The 20,132-nt window shown below is 43.7% G+C and overlaps 1 protein-coding gene across 1 annotated transcript in view; it reads right to left on the bottom strand.

The window, feature by feature from the left end:
* PIWIL3 (piwi like RNA-mediated gene silencing 3) overlaps window positions 1-19,660 on the bottom strand; it is a 44,100-nt gene extending 24,440 nt beyond the window's left edge. Inside the window, exons 1-11 of the mRNA XM_010349261.3 lie at window positions 19,550-19,660; window positions 17,203-17,302; window positions 14,965-15,096; window positions 14,317-14,531; window positions 13,587-13,708; window positions 12,595-12,672; window positions 11,815-12,018; window positions 7,975-8,086; window positions 3,350-3,476; window positions 3,059-3,176; window positions 2,558-2,669 (exon numbers count right to left, since the gene is read on the bottom strand). Coding sequence (XP_010347563.1) covers window positions 2,558-2,669; window positions 3,059-3,176; window positions 3,350-3,476; window positions 7,975-8,086; window positions 11,815-12,018; window positions 12,595-12,672; window positions 13,587-13,708; window positions 14,317-14,531; window positions 14,965-15,096; window positions 17,203-17,302; window positions 19,550-19,660 — 1,431 coding nt within the window. The remainder of the gene's footprint in view (window positions 1-2,557; window positions 2,670-3,058; window positions 3,177-3,349; window positions 3,477-7,974; window positions 8,087-11,814; window positions 12,019-12,594; window positions 12,673-13,586; window positions 13,709-14,316; window positions 14,532-14,964; window positions 15,097-17,202; window positions 17,303-19,549) is intronic.
* Window positions 19,661-20,132: the final 472 nt, after the last annotated feature.

Below are 20,132 nucleotides of genomic sequence, written 5' to 3'. Positions count from 1 at the left end.
AAAAAAAAAAAAACACCAGAAACAGAAAAAAAAAATCCTAAAACTTATTTTAAAACCAAAAGACCCAGGATCGCCAAAGCTATCCTAAGCAAAAAGAACAAAACTGGAAAAAATCCCATTACCTGACTTCAAATTATACTACATAGCTATAGTAACTAACACGACAGTACTGGCATAAAAACAGACATATTGATCAGTGGATCGGAAATAGAAATTGAAATGAAATCTATACATCTACTGTGAATCCATTTTTGACAAAGGAGCCGAGAACATACACTGGGGAAAGAACAGTCTCTTTGATAAATGCTGCTGGGAAAACTCGATATCCATATGCACAAGAATGAAATTAGATCTGTATCTCTCATGTATTTTAAAAAATTAAAATGGCTTGAAGACATAAATCCAAGACCTCAAACTATGAAACTACTGCAAGAAAACACCGGGGGAACTCTCCAGGACATTAGAATGAGCAAAGATTTCTCGAGCGATACCATGAAAGCACAGGAAACCGAAGCAAAAATGGATATGTGGGATCACATCAAGTTAAAAAACCAAAGGAAATGTAGCAAAGGAAACAAAGTAAAGAGACAACTCACAGAATGGGAGAAAATATTTCCAAGCTAACTGACGGGATTAATAACCAAAATCTAAGGAAAGCAAACAACTTTACAGGGGAAAAAATAATCCAGTTAAGAATAGACAGGTCAGGCACGGTGGCTCACACCTGTAATCCCAGCACTTTGGGAGGCCAAAGTGGGCAGATCACGAGGTCAAGAGATCAAGACCATCCTGGCCAACATGGCGAAATCCCATCTCTACTAAAAAATACAAAAATTAGCTGGGCGTGGTGGCGTGTGCCTATAGTCCCAGCTACTCAGGAGGCTGAGGCAGGAGAACTGCTTGAACCCGGGAGGCGGAGGCTGCGGTGAGCTGAGATCGCGCCACTGCACTCCAGCCTGGGTAACAAGAGCGACACTCTGTCTCAAAAAAAATAGACAAAAGGTTTGAATAGACATATCTGAAGACATACAAATAGCAAACAGGCATATGAAAAAGCGTTTATATCAACGATCAGAGAAATGCAAATCAAAACTACAATGAGCTATCATCTCACCCCAGTTAAAATGGCAATACCAAGACAGGCAACAACAAATGTTGGTAAGATGTGGAGAAATGGGAGCCCTTGTACACCTCTGGTGGAAATGTCAATTACTATAACCACTATGGAGAACAGTTTGGAGGTTCCTCAAAACACTAAAAATGGAGCTAACATGGGCTGGGCATGGTGGCTTACACTTTGGGAGGCGGAGGCAGGTGGATCACCTGGGGTCAGGAGTTCGAGATCAGCCTGACCAATATGATGAAACCTCATCTCTACTAAAAAAAAATATAAAAATTAGCCAGACACGGTGACACGCATCTGTAATCCCAGCTACTCAGGAGGCTGAGACAGGAGAATCGCTTGAACCCAGGAGGCGGAGGTTGCAGTGAGCCAAGATCATGCCATTGCACTCCAGCCTCGGCAATAAGAGTAAAACTCTGTCTCAAAAAAAAAAAAAAATAGAGAGCTAACATAGGATCCAGCAATCCCACTCCTAGGCACAGATCCAAAATAAAGGAAATTAGGATATTTGAGATACCTGTACTTCCGTGTTTATTGCATCACTGTTTACAATAACCAAGACTTGGAAGTAACCTTAATGTCCAAGAGATAAAGAAAATGTGATACATATACCCAGTGGAGTACTATTCAGCCATAAAAACCAATGAGACTCTGTCATTTGCAACAAGGCTTGAACTGGAGGTCATTGTGTTAAATGAAATTAGCCAGGCACAGAAAAATGAATTCTGCATGTTCTCACTTATTTGTGGGATCTAAAAACTTTAAAAAAAACTGAACTCATGGAGATAGAGTAGGATGGTTAGAGAGTCTCGGAAGGGTAGTGGGAGGTTGGAGGGGGATGTGGGGATAGTTAATGGGTATAAAAAAATAGAAGAAATGAGTAAGAATAGTCTCTGCTAGCACAAGAGGGTAAGTCAAAAATAATTTAATTTTGCATTTTAAAAAAGCTAAAAGAATATCATCGGATTGTTTGTAACACGAAAGGCAAATGCTTGAGGGGATAGATACCCCACTTACCCTGATGTGATTATGCATTGCACGCCTGTATCAAAATGCCACATGTAACCCATAAATATATATACCCATTATGTACCCACAAAAACTAAAGATAACAACATTTAAATAAAGTGTTCTTTTTTTAACGTAGGTTATTGAATTACTTTGATTCTAGGTACTTGACTCTTAAGGATATATCGAACAATGGATCATACAAATGCCATGAGCAAATATCCAGAATATTAACTAAATAGACATAATACAGAGCTTAGTATGTACCAAGCACCTTACATGCATTCTTAGTGTTTATTCTCTCAATTCAGAAAGAATGAGCAGTCTGAAAACAGAACATCAGTCACCATCATTGAGTCGCAGTTCCTTTCTGCAATACTCTTCATTTGACCCTACCGTGACATGATGACTTTGAAATTGTCTTACCATTCTTCTGCCTTGAAAGATGTTTGCATTGCTCAAAACTCTTCCCTGGAGGGACAAAAGGTTGCTATCAAATTTGAAATCCCAGAGTCGAAGTAATGCTTGCGCTTTTTCCCTGCAAATGAAAATATTGCCAAATGATTAAACCAAGCAAGACACAAAATAGCAGTTAGCCACTGGTGCAAGGCAATTTCTTTCCATTCCAAGGTTCATGATCGCTTGTCTGCAGTGTTGAGACACAGCCATGCCTTCCCTGACGCTCTGAAATCTTGTTTTTGCTCTCACAGGCATAAAGGTCCTTAGAGCCGTTCGATTTCATTCTTCCCCATCTGACCTCCTAAACTTGCAATGACAGAAAAACTAGAATTGTCCCCCGACAACAGAATTCGTCCCAATTGTCATTTGCTAACAGAAGAATCTGAGATGCCAGGGTGTACACAAGCACCCGCTTCGTCGCGACACTATGCACGTGCACCCACAAACAGCCAGAAAAGCAGCACTTACTCTTTCATGCTTTTCATGAATTCTTTTAATGCATCATGCCTTCTTTCTGGGCTCAATTTTGTTTTTACAGCCAAGTCTTTCATACTGGTATAATCCTTACGTATTTCATCTGTTAGACCTTTAAAAAAAAAATCCAAAAGACACAGCTGAACAAGCATGAATTTGAGTGAGGACTGAATTACAATCGTGGGAAGAACTACCACCAAAGAGACACACTTTGAATTCCCCGAAAAGCCTGCACGAAGTCATAATTATACCTGACTTTAAAGAGGGGCGGTGAGTTGCCAATACCTGTCATGTAGCACAGCTGAGGAATCAGCAGGATACGCCGACGCTGTGTATCCGTTTGGCCCTTTTTCCATCTGCCCTGGCTGACCAGAAGTGGCTGAGTCATCACAGTGATGATTTCTTTATGTTGCTGCTCAACAACAAGAGACCGGCATGACCATCAGCGAAACATTAGAAACACCACATACAGAGGTTCAAAAGTGCATAGGTGGGACTATGAATGAAGGGCCAGAGGCGTGCTGGCGATGTTTCCGCAAGTTGAATACTGTACTGTGAACACTCTCAAAATTCTCTCACCTTCGATAGGCCAGGGATCTTTTTCTCTTGTGAACATATTTGGCAAAGACAGGACTCCCACGAAACAGGACCCTGGAGTGGTCAAGCTGCTCTAACATTGTACATGAGCATGGGTGAAGCAGTACCTATAGTTCTCACTACAGTCTTGCCTTTAAGACTCCCAAAGCATACTGAAAACTGTCAAGAGGACCACCCCCACGCCTTGTCACCCAACCTAATGAAATGGATAATTACAGATCTGTTCATAATGCTCTTCCTGCATGGTCTCTCCCTAAGCTCTTCGTCCCTGTTTCTAGTAGAAAAAGACATTTACAAAGACAAAGAAGTTTCTATACTGATGCGGCAGCAATTTTTTTTTTTTTTTTTTTTTTTTTTTTTTTTTTTTTTGAGACGGAGTTTTGCTCTTGTTGCCCAGGCTGGAGTGCAATCGTGTGATCTTGGCTCACCACAACCTCTGCCTCCCAGGTTCAAGCGATCCTCCTGCCTCAGCCTCCCAAGCAGCTGGGACTACAGGCGCATGCCACCATGCCCAGCTAATTTTTTTTTTTTTTTTTTTTTAAGCACAGATGGGATTTCACCACGTTGACCAGGATGGTCTCGATCTTTTGGCCTCGTGATCCGCCTGCCTCAGCCTCCCAAAGTGCTGGGATTATAGGCCATGAGCCACCATGCCCAGCCACTGATACTGCAATTTTTTTGAGACGGAGTTTCGCTCTTGTTCCCCAGGCTGGAGTGCAATGGCCCGATCTCGGCTCACCGCAACCTCCGCCTCCTGGGTTCAGGCAATTCTCCTGCCTCAGCCTCCTGAGTAGCTGGGATTACAGGCACGTGCCACCATGCCCAGCTAATTTTTTGTATTTTTAGTAGAGACGGGGTTTCACCATGTTGACCAGGATGGTCTCGATCTCTCGACCTCGTGATCCACCCGCCTCGGCCTCCCAAAGTGCTGGGATTACAGGCATGAGCCACCGCGCCCGGCCGATACTGCAATTCTTAAAGTCCCTTTCCTCTCCAAGGAAAAGTAATTCTTCACAGGTCCTTTTATGTTACTCATGAACAAGGCCCTGGCTAATGATAACTTCATCACGTGAGTTCTGGCATCATTGGTCTTTTAAAGTATCTGGGAACTTGAAAGGAGTTGTCACCTCAAAAAAAAAAACAACTTAAAATCCAGTGTTTATAGCTCTGTTCTTGATCTGGGCTACTCCTTTCAATTCTTACAATATTGCTACAGGTTATGTATTACATCCTTAAACTGGTCTGGGGTTATTTAAAAGGCCGCTTGGACTCACCCATACACCTGTCCTAGAGCCTTGTTACGGTAGGCACTAATGTGGGTACATATGTGTGTCGAAGAATCATGACACCATTTCAGGACCTGTTACCACTCCTACCACCCAGTTTATCAAAGCTCTTCGATACACTGCTCTTCCCATAGGGAGATCTGGAAGACATACTTCTCATTTCTTACAGCTTTCATGTGGTACCCTAACAAGATCCCTTACCACATCAACTTCTATACCTAAAATGTTGTTTCTGGCTGAACACAGTGGCTTGCAAGGAAGATCGCTTCAGTCCAGGAGGTAGAGGGTGCAGTGAGCCATGTTCACACCACTGCACTCCAGCCTAGCAACAGAGCGAGAGCCTGTCTCAAAAAGTTATGTCTGGGCCAGGCACGGTGGCTCACTCCTGTAATCCCAGCACTTTGGGAGTCCGAGGTGGGCAGATCACGAGGTCAAGAGATCAAGACCGTCCCGGCCAGCATGGTGAAACCCCATTTCTACTAAAAATACAAAAAAATTAGGTGGGCATGGTGGCATGCGCCTGTAGTCCCAGCTACCCAGGAGGCTGAGGCAAGAAAATTGCTTGAACCCGGGAGGCGGAGGTTGCAGTGAGCTGAGATTGCGCCACTGCACTCCAGCCTGGCACCTGGTGACAAAGCGAGACTCTGTCTCAAAAAAAAAAAAAAAAAAAAAAAAGTTAATGTCTATTGTTTGGATACAATAGACATTGTAAGCCAGGATTGAGTCATTGCAGTTGCGTAATGCTACAGAGAAAGGTAGAGGATGCAAGGAGCATGTATGTAGGGCTTATGTGATAACAGGAAAAGATTTTCTGACACACGATAATGGAAGGATTAACTGGGGCCACATCGTAGAAGGACTGAGCCTGGTGCAGGGGACATGGAGACCATCTCAGCCAATTGATGGCTTCACAGATGCTGAAGGCAAAGAAGGTGGCTCCGGCCTCTGCCGTCATGAAGAAGCAGGAGGCTAAGAAAGTGGGGAATCACCTGTTTGAGAGAAGGCCTAAGAATTTTGGCATTGGACAGGACACCCAGCCCACAAGAGACCTCCCCGCTTTGTGAAATGGCCCTGCTGTATCAGGTTGCAGCGGCAGAGAGCCATGCTCTATAAGCGGCTGAAAGTGCCCCCTGCAATTAACCAGTTCACCCAGGCCCTGGACCACCAAACAGCTACTCAGCTGCTTAAGCTGGCCCACAAGTATAGACCAGAGAGGAAGAAAGGGAAGAAGCAGAAGGGTGTTGGCCCGAGCGAAGAAAGAGGCTGGCAAAGGAGATGTCCCCATTAAGAGACCACCTGTCCTTCGAGCAGGAGTTAACACCGTCACCACCTTGGTCGAGAACAAGAAAGCTCAGCTGGCGGTGACTGCACATCACATGGATCCCATCGAGCTGGCTGTCTTCTTGCCTGCCTCAGCTGCGTCGTAAAATGGGGGTCCCTTCCTGCATTATCAAGGGGAAGGCAAGACTGGGACGTCTAGTCCATAGAAGACCTGTACCACTGTCGCCCTCACACAGGGTAACTCAGAAGACAAAGGTGCTTTGGCTAAGCTGGTGGAAGCTATCCGAACCAACTACAATGACAGATATGATGAGATCCGCCGTCACTGGACAGGCAGTGTCCTGGGTCCCAAGTCTGTGGCTTACATTACCAAGCTCAAAAAGGCAAAGACTGAAGCACTGGCCACGAAATCGGGTTAAATGTACACTGTTGAGTTTTCTGTACGTAAAATTAAAACAATACAAACTTTCCTACAAAAAAAATAATAAAAATAAATAAAAAGAAAGCCAGGATTGAATTTCTCCTCTAATGACTCATCTATGAATTCTGCCATTTTTTAACCCTGACCTCATGACACTAAATGTAAGCTGTCACTTATTAAATTCCCACTAGGGCAAGCCAAGACTGCTTCTAATTTTGTCAGCTATTTCAGCCCATCTATTTTATTCAACTAAATTTGCTGAAATCACTTTCTTATCTTCATTTACATCCAACACTCCTACTCACCAATACATGCCAAGAAAGCAGTTTTCCTTCCAAAGCCGAATTCTCTCAAATTACTAACCTCACTGTTCCGTGATCCCAACATATAGTGAATTGACTCTTGCAACCTGTATTTCAGTCCATACTCCGTGCCTCTGCTCATTATCCTCTTTCTCCCTGATCTACAGATGCTCACTTCTGACATTTACAAGTCAGCTTCTCAAAGAGGCTTTCCACAACCACCCCAAGTAGCCACCAGATACCCTCCGTGATACTCCCAATTTTAATCACCTGCCTGTCCCTTGGGACTATCAGAATCATCTTGTTTGCCACCTCTGCCTACCATGAGGATGTATGGTCTTTGAGATCAGATGGCTGTATACCTAGGATACAGTATAGGCTTTCACTAAATGCTTTTGGGTTTGAATGAACAAGCTCTAAGTGTGGTACATGAATAAGGGCAACTTCATAATTCAAGCATCTCCTGGCTGGACACGGTGGCTCATGCCTGTAACCCCAGCACTTTGGGAAGCTAAGGTGGGCGGATCATGAGGTCAGGAGTTCAAGACCAGCCTAGCCAACATGATGAAACCCCATCGCTAATAAAAATATAAAAGTTAGCTGGGCATGTTGGTACGTGCCGGTAATGCCAGCTACTCGGGAGGCTGAGGCAGGAGAATTGCTTGAACCAGGACCTGGAAAGCAGAGGTTGCAGCGAGCCAAGATCATACCAGTGCACTCCAGCCTGGGCTACAGAGTGAGACTCCACCAAAAAAAAAAAAAAAAAAAAAAAAAAAAGGACTATGATAGTAGCCACTGTTAAGACTGAAAGAAGGAAGGGGTCACACTGAAGCCATTCTAGTTATGTGACATTATCCTATATACAAGGCACTTAGATGTGTGGATAATAGAGAAGTCAAGCTATAATTAATCCCCTCAAAGGAAAATATGTTTACATGACAAATGTGTTCAAGTATCTAAATAAGACAAACTTAAACACATGAGGTTTACAATTTAAATATATTTAAAGAAATAGTTTCATACCTGCTTGTAGTAGTCTATATAGGTGATTTTGGTGCCGTCTGATTTGTTAAATGTGTCTAGAGGAGACTGACCCCAGTCAATACCATCTACTCTGTAGGTCCTGTTGTTGTATCTGTGAAATTACAATATGGTATTATATCTGACTTTTTCATTGCATGGAACCATCAACACAGAAAGTAAGACATTTTTAGTCTTGCAAGGAATTGCAGGATATATTAGATTTACTAAAATGTAATTCACGGCTGGGCGCGGTGGCTCACACCTGTGATCTCAGCACTTTGGAAGGCCAAGGCGGGCAGATCACGAGGTCAAGAGATCGAGACCATCCTGGCCAACATGGTAAAACCCCATCTCTACTAAAAGACAAAAAAAATGGCTGGGCTTGGTGGCGCACACCTGTAGTCCCAGCTACTCAGGAGGCTGAGGCAGAATTGCTTGAACTCAGGAGGCGGAGGTTGCAGTGAGCCGAGGTCGTACCACCACACTGCAGCCTGGCGCCTGGTGACGGAGCGAGACTGTCTCAAAAAAAACAAAAAAAGATGTAATTCACATACTACACAACTCGCCCATCTGAGCATACGATCACCTGGTTTTTTTGTTTTTTTTTTTTTTTTTTTTTGAGGCGGAGTTTCACTCTTGTTACCCAGGCTGGAGTGCAATGGCGCAATCTCGGCTCACCGCAACCTCCGCCTCCTGGGTTCAGGCAATTCTCCTGCCTCAGCCTCCTAAGTAGCTGGGATTACAGGCACGAGCCACCATGCCCAGCTAATTTTTTGTATTTTTAGTAGAGACGGGGTTTCACCATGTTGACCAGGATGGTCTCGATCTCTTGACCTCGTGATCCACCCGCCTCGGCCTCCCAAAGTGCTGGGATTACAGGCTTGAGCCACCACGCCCGGCCCACCTGGTTTTTACTATAGCCACAGAGACGTGTAATCAACGAGACAATCAAAGAAACAACCATAAGTGGTCACTTCCCATTTTAGCCTAATCCACCAGCCTTCAGGCAACCACTGGTCTACTTCCTGTCCCAACACATTTGCTCATTCATTTCACGTAAACTGAGTCATAGAACGTCTGTTCTTTCCCAACTGGCTTCTTTCACTTAGCACTGTGTTTAAGATCCATCCATACTGTAGTATGTCTTGGCACTTAATTCTTATCCATTTTAATATTCTATTGTAGGATATCCCACCTTTTGTTTATCTAGTCACCAGCTAGACATTATAGTTTTATGTACTTTTGGTTACCATGAATAAGGTTACAAATATTTATGTGACATTTTAGTGACTGTTATTTCTCTTGCTTGTTTAAGTAGGAGTAAAATTTCTGGGTCACATATATAGGAGTTAAAAAGGAATTATTTAGGTGGCTAATAAAGGTTCTCAGTGGAATTTTCTCTTAATAAAAAAACAGCCCCCAAATAATCTTTTCTAACAAAAAGTAGCCTGAAAAATCAAGCTGCAATCAGACAAGCTGGAAGCTGGTATAGTTGAATGCCAGCAGCTATGCCAGAAGCCAGGTATATCTAACATGTAAGTTTCCTCTTCCCTTCTGTTTGTGGCCATGTATGCAGGTGTTACGGTGCCAGCCAGGTGGAAACCACATCTGCATAAAAGATTAGGGTGGGATGACCAGCCTCTTCACAAGCTACGTAAATGGCACACCTGGTCCAATCAACCCTTTGGGCCCTATGCAAATCAGACACCACCTCCTCAAGCCCCTCCATAAAACCAACCTCATCCCTCTGCAAAGAGGAAGATCCATTCAGAACACCCCTCCCCCTTTAAGGGGGAGCTTTTCTCTTTCACCTACTCAACTTTCTGCTCCTAAACCCATACCTCATAGGTCTGCATCTGTTTTCCTTACTGTGGGACAACGAACCTTGTGTATTTCCCCAAATGCCACCACTTCAGTAATACATATCTTTGGCATTTTAAGAAAATGCCAGACTGTTTTCCACAGAAGCCACACCATTTAACATTTCTACAAGCAGCATAGGAGGGTTGCTTCTGATCTTTCTACATCCTTGCCAACACTTGTCAGTATCTGTCTAATTTTAACCATCCTAGTGGGTGTGAAATGATATCTCACTGTGGTTTTCACTTGCATTTCCATGATGGTTACTGATGTTGAATGTTTTCATGCATCTATTGGCCATTTGTATACTCTGTTTAAAGAAATATATCTGGAGAAGTATCTAATTGATCTTTTATCCATTTTAAAAATTATGTTGTCTCTCAAGTGTTGTTTGTATATTCTAGATACCCGTTATTTATGCAATTTGCAAACATTTTCCCTTTTTCCAGTTGTGTTTTCACAACTTTGATAGTGTACTTTGAACAAAAGTTTAAGTTGGTGAAGCCCAACGTATATGTTTCTTTTGTCATTATTTCGGCTTCGAGTGGCTTATCTAAGGTTTTGCCTAGCTCAAAGTCTAAAAGATTGAGTCCTCTATTTTTTTTCCTTTTTTTTTTTGAGATGGAGTTTTGCTCTTGTTGCCCAGGCTGGAGTGCAATGGCATGATCTCGGCTCACCACAAGCTCTGCCTCCCTGGTTCAAGCGATTCTCCTGCCTCAGCCTCCCGAGTAGCTGGGATTACAGACATGCGCCACCATGCCCAGCTAATTTTTCTATTTTTAGTGGAAATGGGGTTTCTCCGTGTTGGTGAGGCTGGTCTCAAACTCCCAACCTCAGGTGATAGGTCCACCTTAGCCTCCCAAAGTGCTGAGATTACAGGTGTGAGCCACTGCGTGGGTGGGTGGGGGGGCTATATTTTCTAAGAATGTTATTCTTTTAGTTCTTACATCTAGGTCTATTGAGTTGGTTGAGTTAAACTGGAATTGTGTGAATTATATGAGGAAGAGGGAGGTGGATAGTCAGTTGTCCCCGCAACATTATTGAAAAGACTACCCTTTCCTCTATTGAACTACCTTGAGGCACTTGTCAGAAGGCAATTGACTAAGTGGAAGTTAAACTTCTGGACTTATTTCATTGGCCTCCATCTATCTTTAGGCCAACCTCACACTACCTTGATTACTAGAGCTTCCTACTAAGTTTTAAAATTGAGAAGTGTGAGTCCCCCAATTGTGTCCGTGTAAGATTGTGTCGGCTAAGGAACCGATTCTTTCAATCCATTATCTTATCAATTTAAGATTTCTGCTGTAGAAAGATTCAAAAATTTCCTTCAAGTGAAAAATTGCTGATGGATTATAACTCAGCACTCATTTTTAAACTAGCTAAATGCCCACAACAAAGAGGAAAAGGAAAGAAATCTAGAAACAGGTTCATGTTACGTGCAAGGCAGGGTTCAGAACAAAGGAACTGGCATTAGGGATTATAAGAATCGTGAAGTCAGCCAGGCGCGGTGGCTCACGCCTATAATCCCAGTACTTTAGGAGGCCGAGACAGGCAGATCATGAGGCCAACATAGTAAAACCCCATCTCTATTAAAAATACAAAAAAATTAGCTGGGTGTGGTAGCGCACACCTGCAGTCCCAGGTGCTTGGGAGGCTGAGGTAGAATTGCTTGAACCCAGGAGGCGGAGATTGCAGTGCACCAACATCGCACCACTGCACTCCAGCCTGGGCAACAGTGCAAGACTATCTCCAAAAAAAAAAAAAAAAAAAAAAAAAAAAAAAAAAAAAATAGCGAAGTCTACAATTGACCTATTTTCTCCCAAGATGTATAACCAGAGGAGAAACATGTCCAGTGGTTCTTGCCATTTCTGCTCAAACTTCAACATTTAGTGACTAGAAAACTATAGGACCATCTCTTGGGGGGGGGGGGGTGGGGAGGGAGTTTAAATGATTGGATAGGTTTTTAAAAGATAGACTTACTTTGTCAGAACAATTGATCCAATTAATCTCTTAGCTACTTCCTCTTTGCAGTTTTCTGGGTCGGTCTCTGCCTGTATTTTGCTTATGAAATCATAAACAGTTTCTATTCGGAGCAGTTTGTGGTTCACATCAGCACAGAGGGTAATGCTGTTTTCGTATTGAAGAATAGAAGTAACATAACCACGCCAGATTTCCAACCTGGTACTAGAATAAATTACATGAGAGCATTAAGTCCAAGCTCTTCACATAAAGCCAACGGTTTCCAGGCCTAAGCTCTGGGTCTAAAAATTGGTACTTAGAGGTCAGTTTCAATTCCTTGGTCTTAGTCTTTTGAAGGACCTTCAGGTAAACATTTATCAGATGTACTATTTATATTTTTGTTGAACTGTTTATCACCCACAGGCTGAAAGTATCATATCTACATTTATCTGTAACATAACTTATGTTTGATAGATACCTATACCAATAGGTAATAGATGTAGTTGCTATGATTGAAGATACTTTCAGAGATAAATTACCCATTTTGCATGATCGTTTAGGCTTCGTACAATGTGTATGCAACAACTGAATTACCTTAAGGTTTATATTTGTCACGCTAAGTTTTTTTCAAAATGAATCTTCTTACTTTGAGTTGATATTACACTTTTAAAATGGTCAGTGGATGCGATTTAAAAGGCCGTAACTTTTAAGGCGTACCACTTCAAATGTGACATGAATAACTTTCTCAAAAAAAGTCCTATGTTTATCTGCAGAATGTGAAATTTTCTATTTTATACAAACCCACGATGCTCTGTCAGTGGTATCTTTTTGGTATAATAGTGGCGACCAATTTGTTTCAAGTTTAGCTCCTTGAAAGTTCTAGAAATGGAAAAAAAATAGATTTTGTTGAAAGTACAGGTTACGTTATTAAGCATTTGGTAAGACACATAAGGGAGGAAAAAAATCTGTCAATGACTATATCAATGAACGTAAAGTACCCAACTACAAAGTTACATTATGAGGTGGATAGTAAGGTTCATTTAACCTCAATTGTTCTGTCTTCTTATAAACATATTGTAGAAAGGTTACCAAAACGTTCTTCATTCTCAAAACTAATCTAATCTCTTTCTCAAACTGTGCCTTTTGTTTGAGACAGAGCCTCGCTCTGTCACCCAGGCTGGAGTGCAGTGGTGCAATCTCAGCTCACTGCAACCTCTACCCACTGGGTCCAAGTGATTCTCCTGCCTCAGCCTCCTGAGTAGCTGGACTGCAGGCACATGCCACCACACCCAACTAATTTTCATATTTTTAGTAAAGGCAGGGTTTCACCATGTTGGCCAGGCTGATCTTGAACTCCTGACCTCAAATGATCCAACTGCCTCAGCCTTTCGAAGTACCAGGATTATAGGTGTGAGCCACCACATCTGGCCTCAAACTGTGCCTTTCAAATTTTAACTTTCAATATTTAGTCATCGTAGTGACCAGAGTAAAAAGTGTATTTGCTACAGGGACATGCATGGAGGTGCATGTCTATTAGTGATGACTATTACTCTTTCTAGGCAGGTATGAGGCAAAGAGCCGGGGTAGGTCAGGAGAACACGGAGGATAATCCACTGAACTTGCTCATTCTAGGTGAGCCTCAAGTATCATCTCATCTCCAAGACCCTTCACTCTCTTAATACATGGGACTATGAAGCACACCATGCTCAAAGCAAATGGCTACATTCAACACCACTAACACAATAAAACAACCGAGTGAATAGCAAAGAAATTCAACCCCAATGATAACATACTTTCTAAACAGAATGTTGTAAAAGCGTAGGCAATCTGGTGACGTGGGCTTGAGTTCTTTGGAAAACTCAACCACAATCTTCACAATTTTTTTATCTTCGGTTGTGCTCACCCATTCCACTTTCTGAGACTAAGAACAAAAAGAAAGTCCAGATATTCTTCCAAAAACTTAAGCTTCGTTGCACAGCAAATCAACATGTCACTCGGCTATCCAGTGACGATTGTGATGGGGCAGTCATTGCCACAAAAGTACATGCGTGTACAAAATGCGATTCACGAGAGTGAAGAGTGGGAATTAAATAATCAAGTTGAAATATTTTACTCAAGCTCCTGAAAACAATTTAATTGTTCAGTTGATATAGAAATTTCTAGAAGAAAATAAGTTTTCTAAGTTTTTCTGCTAGGGAGTAAGGGGGTTAAAGTTTTGAATGAGACAAATAGAATTAAATTAAGTATCCAAAATTTGGAATACTTAATTTTTAAGTATCAAATACTTAAATTTGAAGCCACATTGTGCTATTAAATTTCATTTAAGCATTAAAATTAGAGGCATTATTGAATATCAGGAACCACACACGGCATGTAGGTTCTGCTACAAGCCATATGAGCAATAGGTGCTTGGCACATCTCTGCAAACAACTGCACAAAAATAATGGGTGGTTTTATTATTTAAAAAAAAAAAGTAAAAACAAGAGAAAGAACACAGGAAGATATGAAATAACATTACTTAACCCGCTCTCTTAGTGGCCGAGGTAATAATAAAGAGTTTCCATCAAATATATGGCATTCTCCAAATTTCCTTATATGTTGATTAAGTAAAATTTGACGGAGATTTCCAGCTTCTACATCTGGTTTGTAGTCAACATTGTATTTAAATGCAACACCCTGAGGATAGGATATCACTCGGAAGTGATTGGCGATTAGCTGCACCACTTTACCCTCTGAACCTGAAAAATTGAGCGACATAATAAAGAAACAGACCAACTGGGCCTAAAACAGTTTGGACACTACAATATTAAAGACCAAAGTTAGGGCTGGGTGCGGAGCTCACGCCTGTAAATCCCAATGCTTTGGGAGGCCGAGGAGGGCAGATCATGAGGTCAGGAGTTCGAGACCAGCCTGGGCAACATGATGAAACCCCATCTCCACTAAAAATTCAAAAAAAAAATAGCTGGACATGGTGGCATGGGCCTATAATCCCAGCTACTCAGGAGGCTGAGGCAGGGGAATTGCTTGAACCTGGGAGATCAGAGGTTGCAGTGAGCCGAGATTGCACCACTGTATTCCAGCCCAGGCAACAGTGCAGGACACTGTCTCAAAACCAAAACTCGAACCCCAACCCCAACAGCTCCATCAACACCGCGCTATAGGCCAGCAAACCTGTTTTTGAGTTTTTCACATGCATCATGTCTCTCCTGGTGTTTACCACCAGGTCCTGAAAAACTCCACCAATCCTCGTCTCCTGTAAGGATAGGGTTTGTAATCCAGCTTCAAGTCCAGGCTCTTTCGCCCCTGCATAGATGTAAAAGCCAGAAGTTTAAACAATAAAAAGGGAAGAATAGAAAAAGACAGTATTAACACCCAGCCTAAGTTTGTTGGAGGTAGGTAAGATGCCACTCAAGGTTCCAACACATTTCAGTGATATGTTGCCACATGTGTGTAACCTTTCCCAGAAACCTTTCCCAAGGAGTTCAGTTCCCATCCGTGGTTGCCTTAGCACTATCGTTCATTCCTGCTACACATTTGTCCCATTTCTTTGCGTATTTTTTTCTTGGTACAAGATTCTAGAAACCTTGATTTTGACTCTGTCTTTGAGCCTATCCCCTGCCGCTACACTGCCCCCTAGTGGGAAATCATAAAATGCCAAATAAGCCAATCATTTAAAACATCTATGAAACTGGCTTTTGATACAAAACTGATCTATCCTTTCTATTAAGAGCAGCTACGAAAGGATCACACTATTTTAAACTTACATTCTAAGTTCATATCGAGGTAGCTATTCTACAGAGTTAAATCTGAATGACAGCGCAATGCAGCCTTTCAGTGACAAGTGAGGCATCCTGGAAGGCTACGCACACGTCACTGTAACTCCCGTATAACCCTGAATGACCAAGGCGTCTTTGCCTTGGGTTACAATGGTTTTTCTCAAAATTTTACTTCCGGACGCTATTGTTTTCCGTTTATGAGAATCTGACAAATTAAGAGTATCTCCATTTCTGATAAACTATATTTTACACATGAAATTTGAAACAATTTTATCAAACTCCCAACTAGCTGCTAACACATCCAACAATAAAATTCACCCTATTAAAATGTCAGCAAAAGGAAGCAGGTGTCCCAGCTTGACACTTCGGTACTCGCTGCAAACCATGCTTTTTTTTTTTTTTTTTGAGATGGAGTCTCACTCTGTCACCCAGGGTGGAGTGCAGTGGCCCCATCTCAGCTCTCTCAAACTTCTGCCTCCCAGGTTCAAGCAATTCTCCTGCCTCAGCCTCCCAAGTAGCTGGGATTACAGGCACGTGCCACCATGCCTGGCTAATTGTTGTATTTTTGGTAGTGATGGGATTTCGCCATGTTGGCCAGGCTGGTCTCAAACTTCTAGCCTCAAGTGATCCACCCACCTGGGCCTCCCAAAGTGCTGGTGTGAGCCACTGTGCCCAGTCCACGTACGTTAAACATACTATCTAATAACCTTTCAGATGGGATCTGATTAAAAATGTGTGTTTTAATTTTATGTGTTCAAACGAATAAGCTCATTTTACAGGTTCTGGGTTTTAGATCAGTTTAATATTTATCTATAATACGATTTTTTAGTGTTTCAGGTTTTGACTCATCACAAGCTACTTTGCTATAATAAAGTGGAGAATCCAGACTGAAGTTGAATCACATTGGCCAAATCCTTAGCAAATGACAGTATCTGAGCTTGTGTGCATGAGTGCTTATATAAATGAGGATGGCCCGTCACCCTGCAATGTAGGTAACAGTTTAAACTCTTTTTTTTTTTTTTTTTGAGACGGAGTTTCGCTCGTTACCCAGGCTGGAGTGCAATGGCACGATCTCGGCTCACCGCAACCTCCGCCTCCTAGGTTCAGGCAATTCTCCTGCCTCAGCCTCCTGAGTAGCTGGGATTACAGGCACAAGCCACCACGCCCAGCTAATTTTTTGTATTTTTAGTAGAGACGGGGTTTCACCTTGTTGACCAAGATGGTCTTGATCTCTTGACCTTGTGATCCACCCGCCTCGGCCTCCCAAAGTGCTGGGATTACAGGCTTGAGCCACCGCGCCCGGCAACAGTTTAAACTCTTAATGTCACTATTTAAAGAGGCAAGACAGTATTCTTAAATTCCATTAACTTAGGGTTATCATCTACAAATGTGTCACTTAAATTTGAAAAGCAATTATGTTCAACTAGCTAATAAACAGTGGCTGCCATTTCTTTTCCACAAGTTTTAAGACATAAGGTGAAGCAAACACTATCAGATAATTCGCTGCACACACTTCCCATCCCACCAAACCTCATGGGAGTCCTCAGGCTCTGTCTAGAGCCTTCTACCACTGTGGCAGCCCTTCGCTCGGGAAGCATCCCCTGCCCCTCACGTCCTTCTTGCCTCCTTTCACCTCTAGACTGTGCCGCTACTTCTTCTCCTCTTGGCTGCCGCGGTCTAACCACTGGGCCTTCCTCTCGCAGGGGCCGGGGTATCTGCTGCCACTGAATGGGCTCCTGGAAATAGAAATAATGAGCTGTGCCCCCCCCCCCGTGTTTATTCACCCTCCAAATGGTACTCTCAGGGCACAAGACAAAGGAATTTCCTCTGCAAAGCTCATATTCCAGTGACAGAAACTGAGTTGTAATAAGCAACAGTGTTAATAGCACTTTGCATGGTAATTGCTAAGGAATCAAGAACACCACAAACTGAGGAGAATCAGGAACTACTGGGAAGGCAGGGTGTGAAGGGGCAGGTTTGATTAGTTGATGGCAAAGGAGGGCCTCAGTGAGAAAGCGACATTCAACCCAAGACTTGGAGGTGCCGAGTGAATTAGCAAAGTCGCCCAAGCCAAAGGTGGAGGGAAAGAGAGCAGAGCTCTGCAGCTGGGAAGGTTCAAGGAAGAATGAGGCGGTCGTGTGGCCGGAGGAAGGGAAGGGCGAGAAGTCAGTGAGATGAAGGGAAGGAGGTCATTTTAAGGAAATTACTTCTGACTGATAAAATGAGAGCTGTGACAGGATGCCAGGCAGAGGAACAACATGAACTGATCTGTCGGGTTCTGTGTTGGGAACACGTCGAGTGAGAGATAAGGAAATAGCAAGTATGTCAGCTGCTTGGGCTGGAAGGCAGGGATAGGAGTGGTGAGAAATTGTCCAATACTGGATAGTTTGAAGAGAAAAAAAAAAAATCGAAACAATCCCTGGTTGTTTTTGAGACGGACTTGAGGTCATGGCGATAGGATGAATCCATAGACTTTTGGCCTGAGCAAGCAGAAGAATAAACGTCCCTCTGATGAGGTGGGTGTGGCGTGTTGGGAAGGGCAGACCGGGAGTGTGAGGTGTCCGTGGACACCCGTGGGGCTGTTGGGTGGTACAGGAGGGGTTCTGGCTGAAGAGAAAAATGTGGGGACCTGTCCACACACCAGATAGCATTTTTGACCCTGGATAACTTCACCAAGGGAGCAAGAATATAGAGAAAAAGATGAGGCTCAACAGCTAGGTCTGGGCAAGATCAAAGGGGCACAGGGAACTCCACAAAAGAGAGCAAGGTGGGGTGGCCAGTGATGAAGGAGGTGGCCTCAACACTAAGTGAAGGGAGCCGACCCGGAGAAAAGAGCTCTCAACTGTGCCAAGTACACGCCACGGGACAAGTCTGAGGAGAGCTGCCCTATGGGTTTGGAGGGTGCGAGCGTCCAGGGAAGCTTTCTTGATGAATGGGAGTGAACTCAGTGAGTCTGAAGACAGATGGGAATGATTTAGGAGAACACACACCTGCTGACTTGGGAGACAAAGTTGCACCAGATGGGCCCTGGAGAGAGGACTGGCTACGGGGCTAAGTAGAGATACCTGCTTTAGGTAGGAACAAGGATGGTACCCTAGGCCAAGGTCAGCAGCTCATGCCTGAAATCCCAGCACTTTGGGAGGCTCAGGCGGGCGGATCACCTGAGGTCAAGAGTTCAAGACCACCCTGGCCAACGTGGTGAAACCCCATCTCTAATAAAAAAAAAAAAAAAAAAAAAAAAAAAAAAAAAAAAAAGCTGGTGTCCTTGGATCTCAGGTGAGGGGCTGGATACGGGTTCAGATGGTCATGAGTGAGGAGACCAGAGAGGGAGCCACTGACATTCTCATTAGATGCTTTGTCTCAGTGACACAGGGGTCGATGTTGAAAACTGACAATTGGCACCAGGCAGAGGGAGGTTGGAGGGCTTAGCAAAAAGAGGACTGACAGTCACAGCAGCGTAAGGGGACCTGGAAGGCGTCATGCTGCATCCACGCCAAATAGGGTCTCCCTGGAGGTTGGCAGGCGAGACCTCTCAGCACCACTACGGATCCTGTCGTGTGAATGCAAAGTGGATATGCAGTAAGAGAAGATAAAACAGAGCAGGCACAACCAGTTCTCAGCAGGACTGGAAAAATCCCTCTAACTCAGGCGATGCCGGTGCATTCATGAAGTTGCTTATTTTGGGTCTCTTGCAAAGAGAAGTCATCGCCTGAAGCCAAGAAATCTAGAAACCTTTGCATCCACTTTGGGTTGAAAGTCAGTCAGTCTGCTTGCATGTGTGCGAATGTGAAGAGGAGGCAGCAGAGCGCAGATGACGCCTCCCCACGCTGCCGTCTATAGAGCCTGACTCTTCTTAGGAACTTTGATCAGTCCTCACTTAGCACTATTCCTCAAACTAACCTGGCTCAACAACCGACTCTGTGTTCTTTGCAGTACAGGCACGAGTCTCTTGCATAAAGAAAACAATGAAAGTTACAGGCCTTGCTCACTGCAGCTGATTCAGGTGCTCTGGGTACCCCAGGTGCCTCTTGTTCCTCCTGCTCCCTGGAGCGGGCTCTGCCTCGGGCGGTGGTCCTGGCCCGACCAGTCATCGCGGTCCTGAAGGTGATGACCCTGAAGAACAGTTATATTAGACGTCTGTAGAGCTGCCTGGTGTCTCTTCCGTGTTGCTACACCAGAATATCTGAGGCTGAGTAATTTATGAAGAGGTGTATTTGGCTCGTCATTCTGGTGGCTGGGAAGTCCCAGACTGGGCAGCCTGTCTGGTGAGGGTCTCATGCTGCTTCAACTCATGATAGAAAGCAGGAGTCGGGGAGAGGTGTGTGTGAAGATCACATAAGGGAAACCAGAGAAATTGAGGAAGCCAGACTCGAGCAGCTCAGGCACTAATCCAACGCACTCAGGTGCACCTAGTCATAAGGACTCCACCCCCAGGACCCAAACGCCTCCCAGTAGGCCCCTCTTCCCAAGGCTGCCACATTAGGGATCAAATTTCAGCATGAGTTTTGGTGGGGAGGAGCCGTATTCAAACAACAGCACCTGGCAACATTTTTCTTCCTTTTA

Source organism: Saimiri boliviensis, chromosome 21, assembly GCF_048565385.1.
Source record: "Saimiri boliviensis isolate mSaiBol1 chromosome 21, mSaiBol1.pri, whole genome shotgun sequence".
Taxonomy (NCBI): domain Eukaryota; kingdom Metazoa; phylum Chordata; class Mammalia; order Primates; family Cebidae; genus Saimiri; species Saimiri boliviensis.
This window is presented reverse-complemented; position numbering and strand designations above follow the sequence as displayed.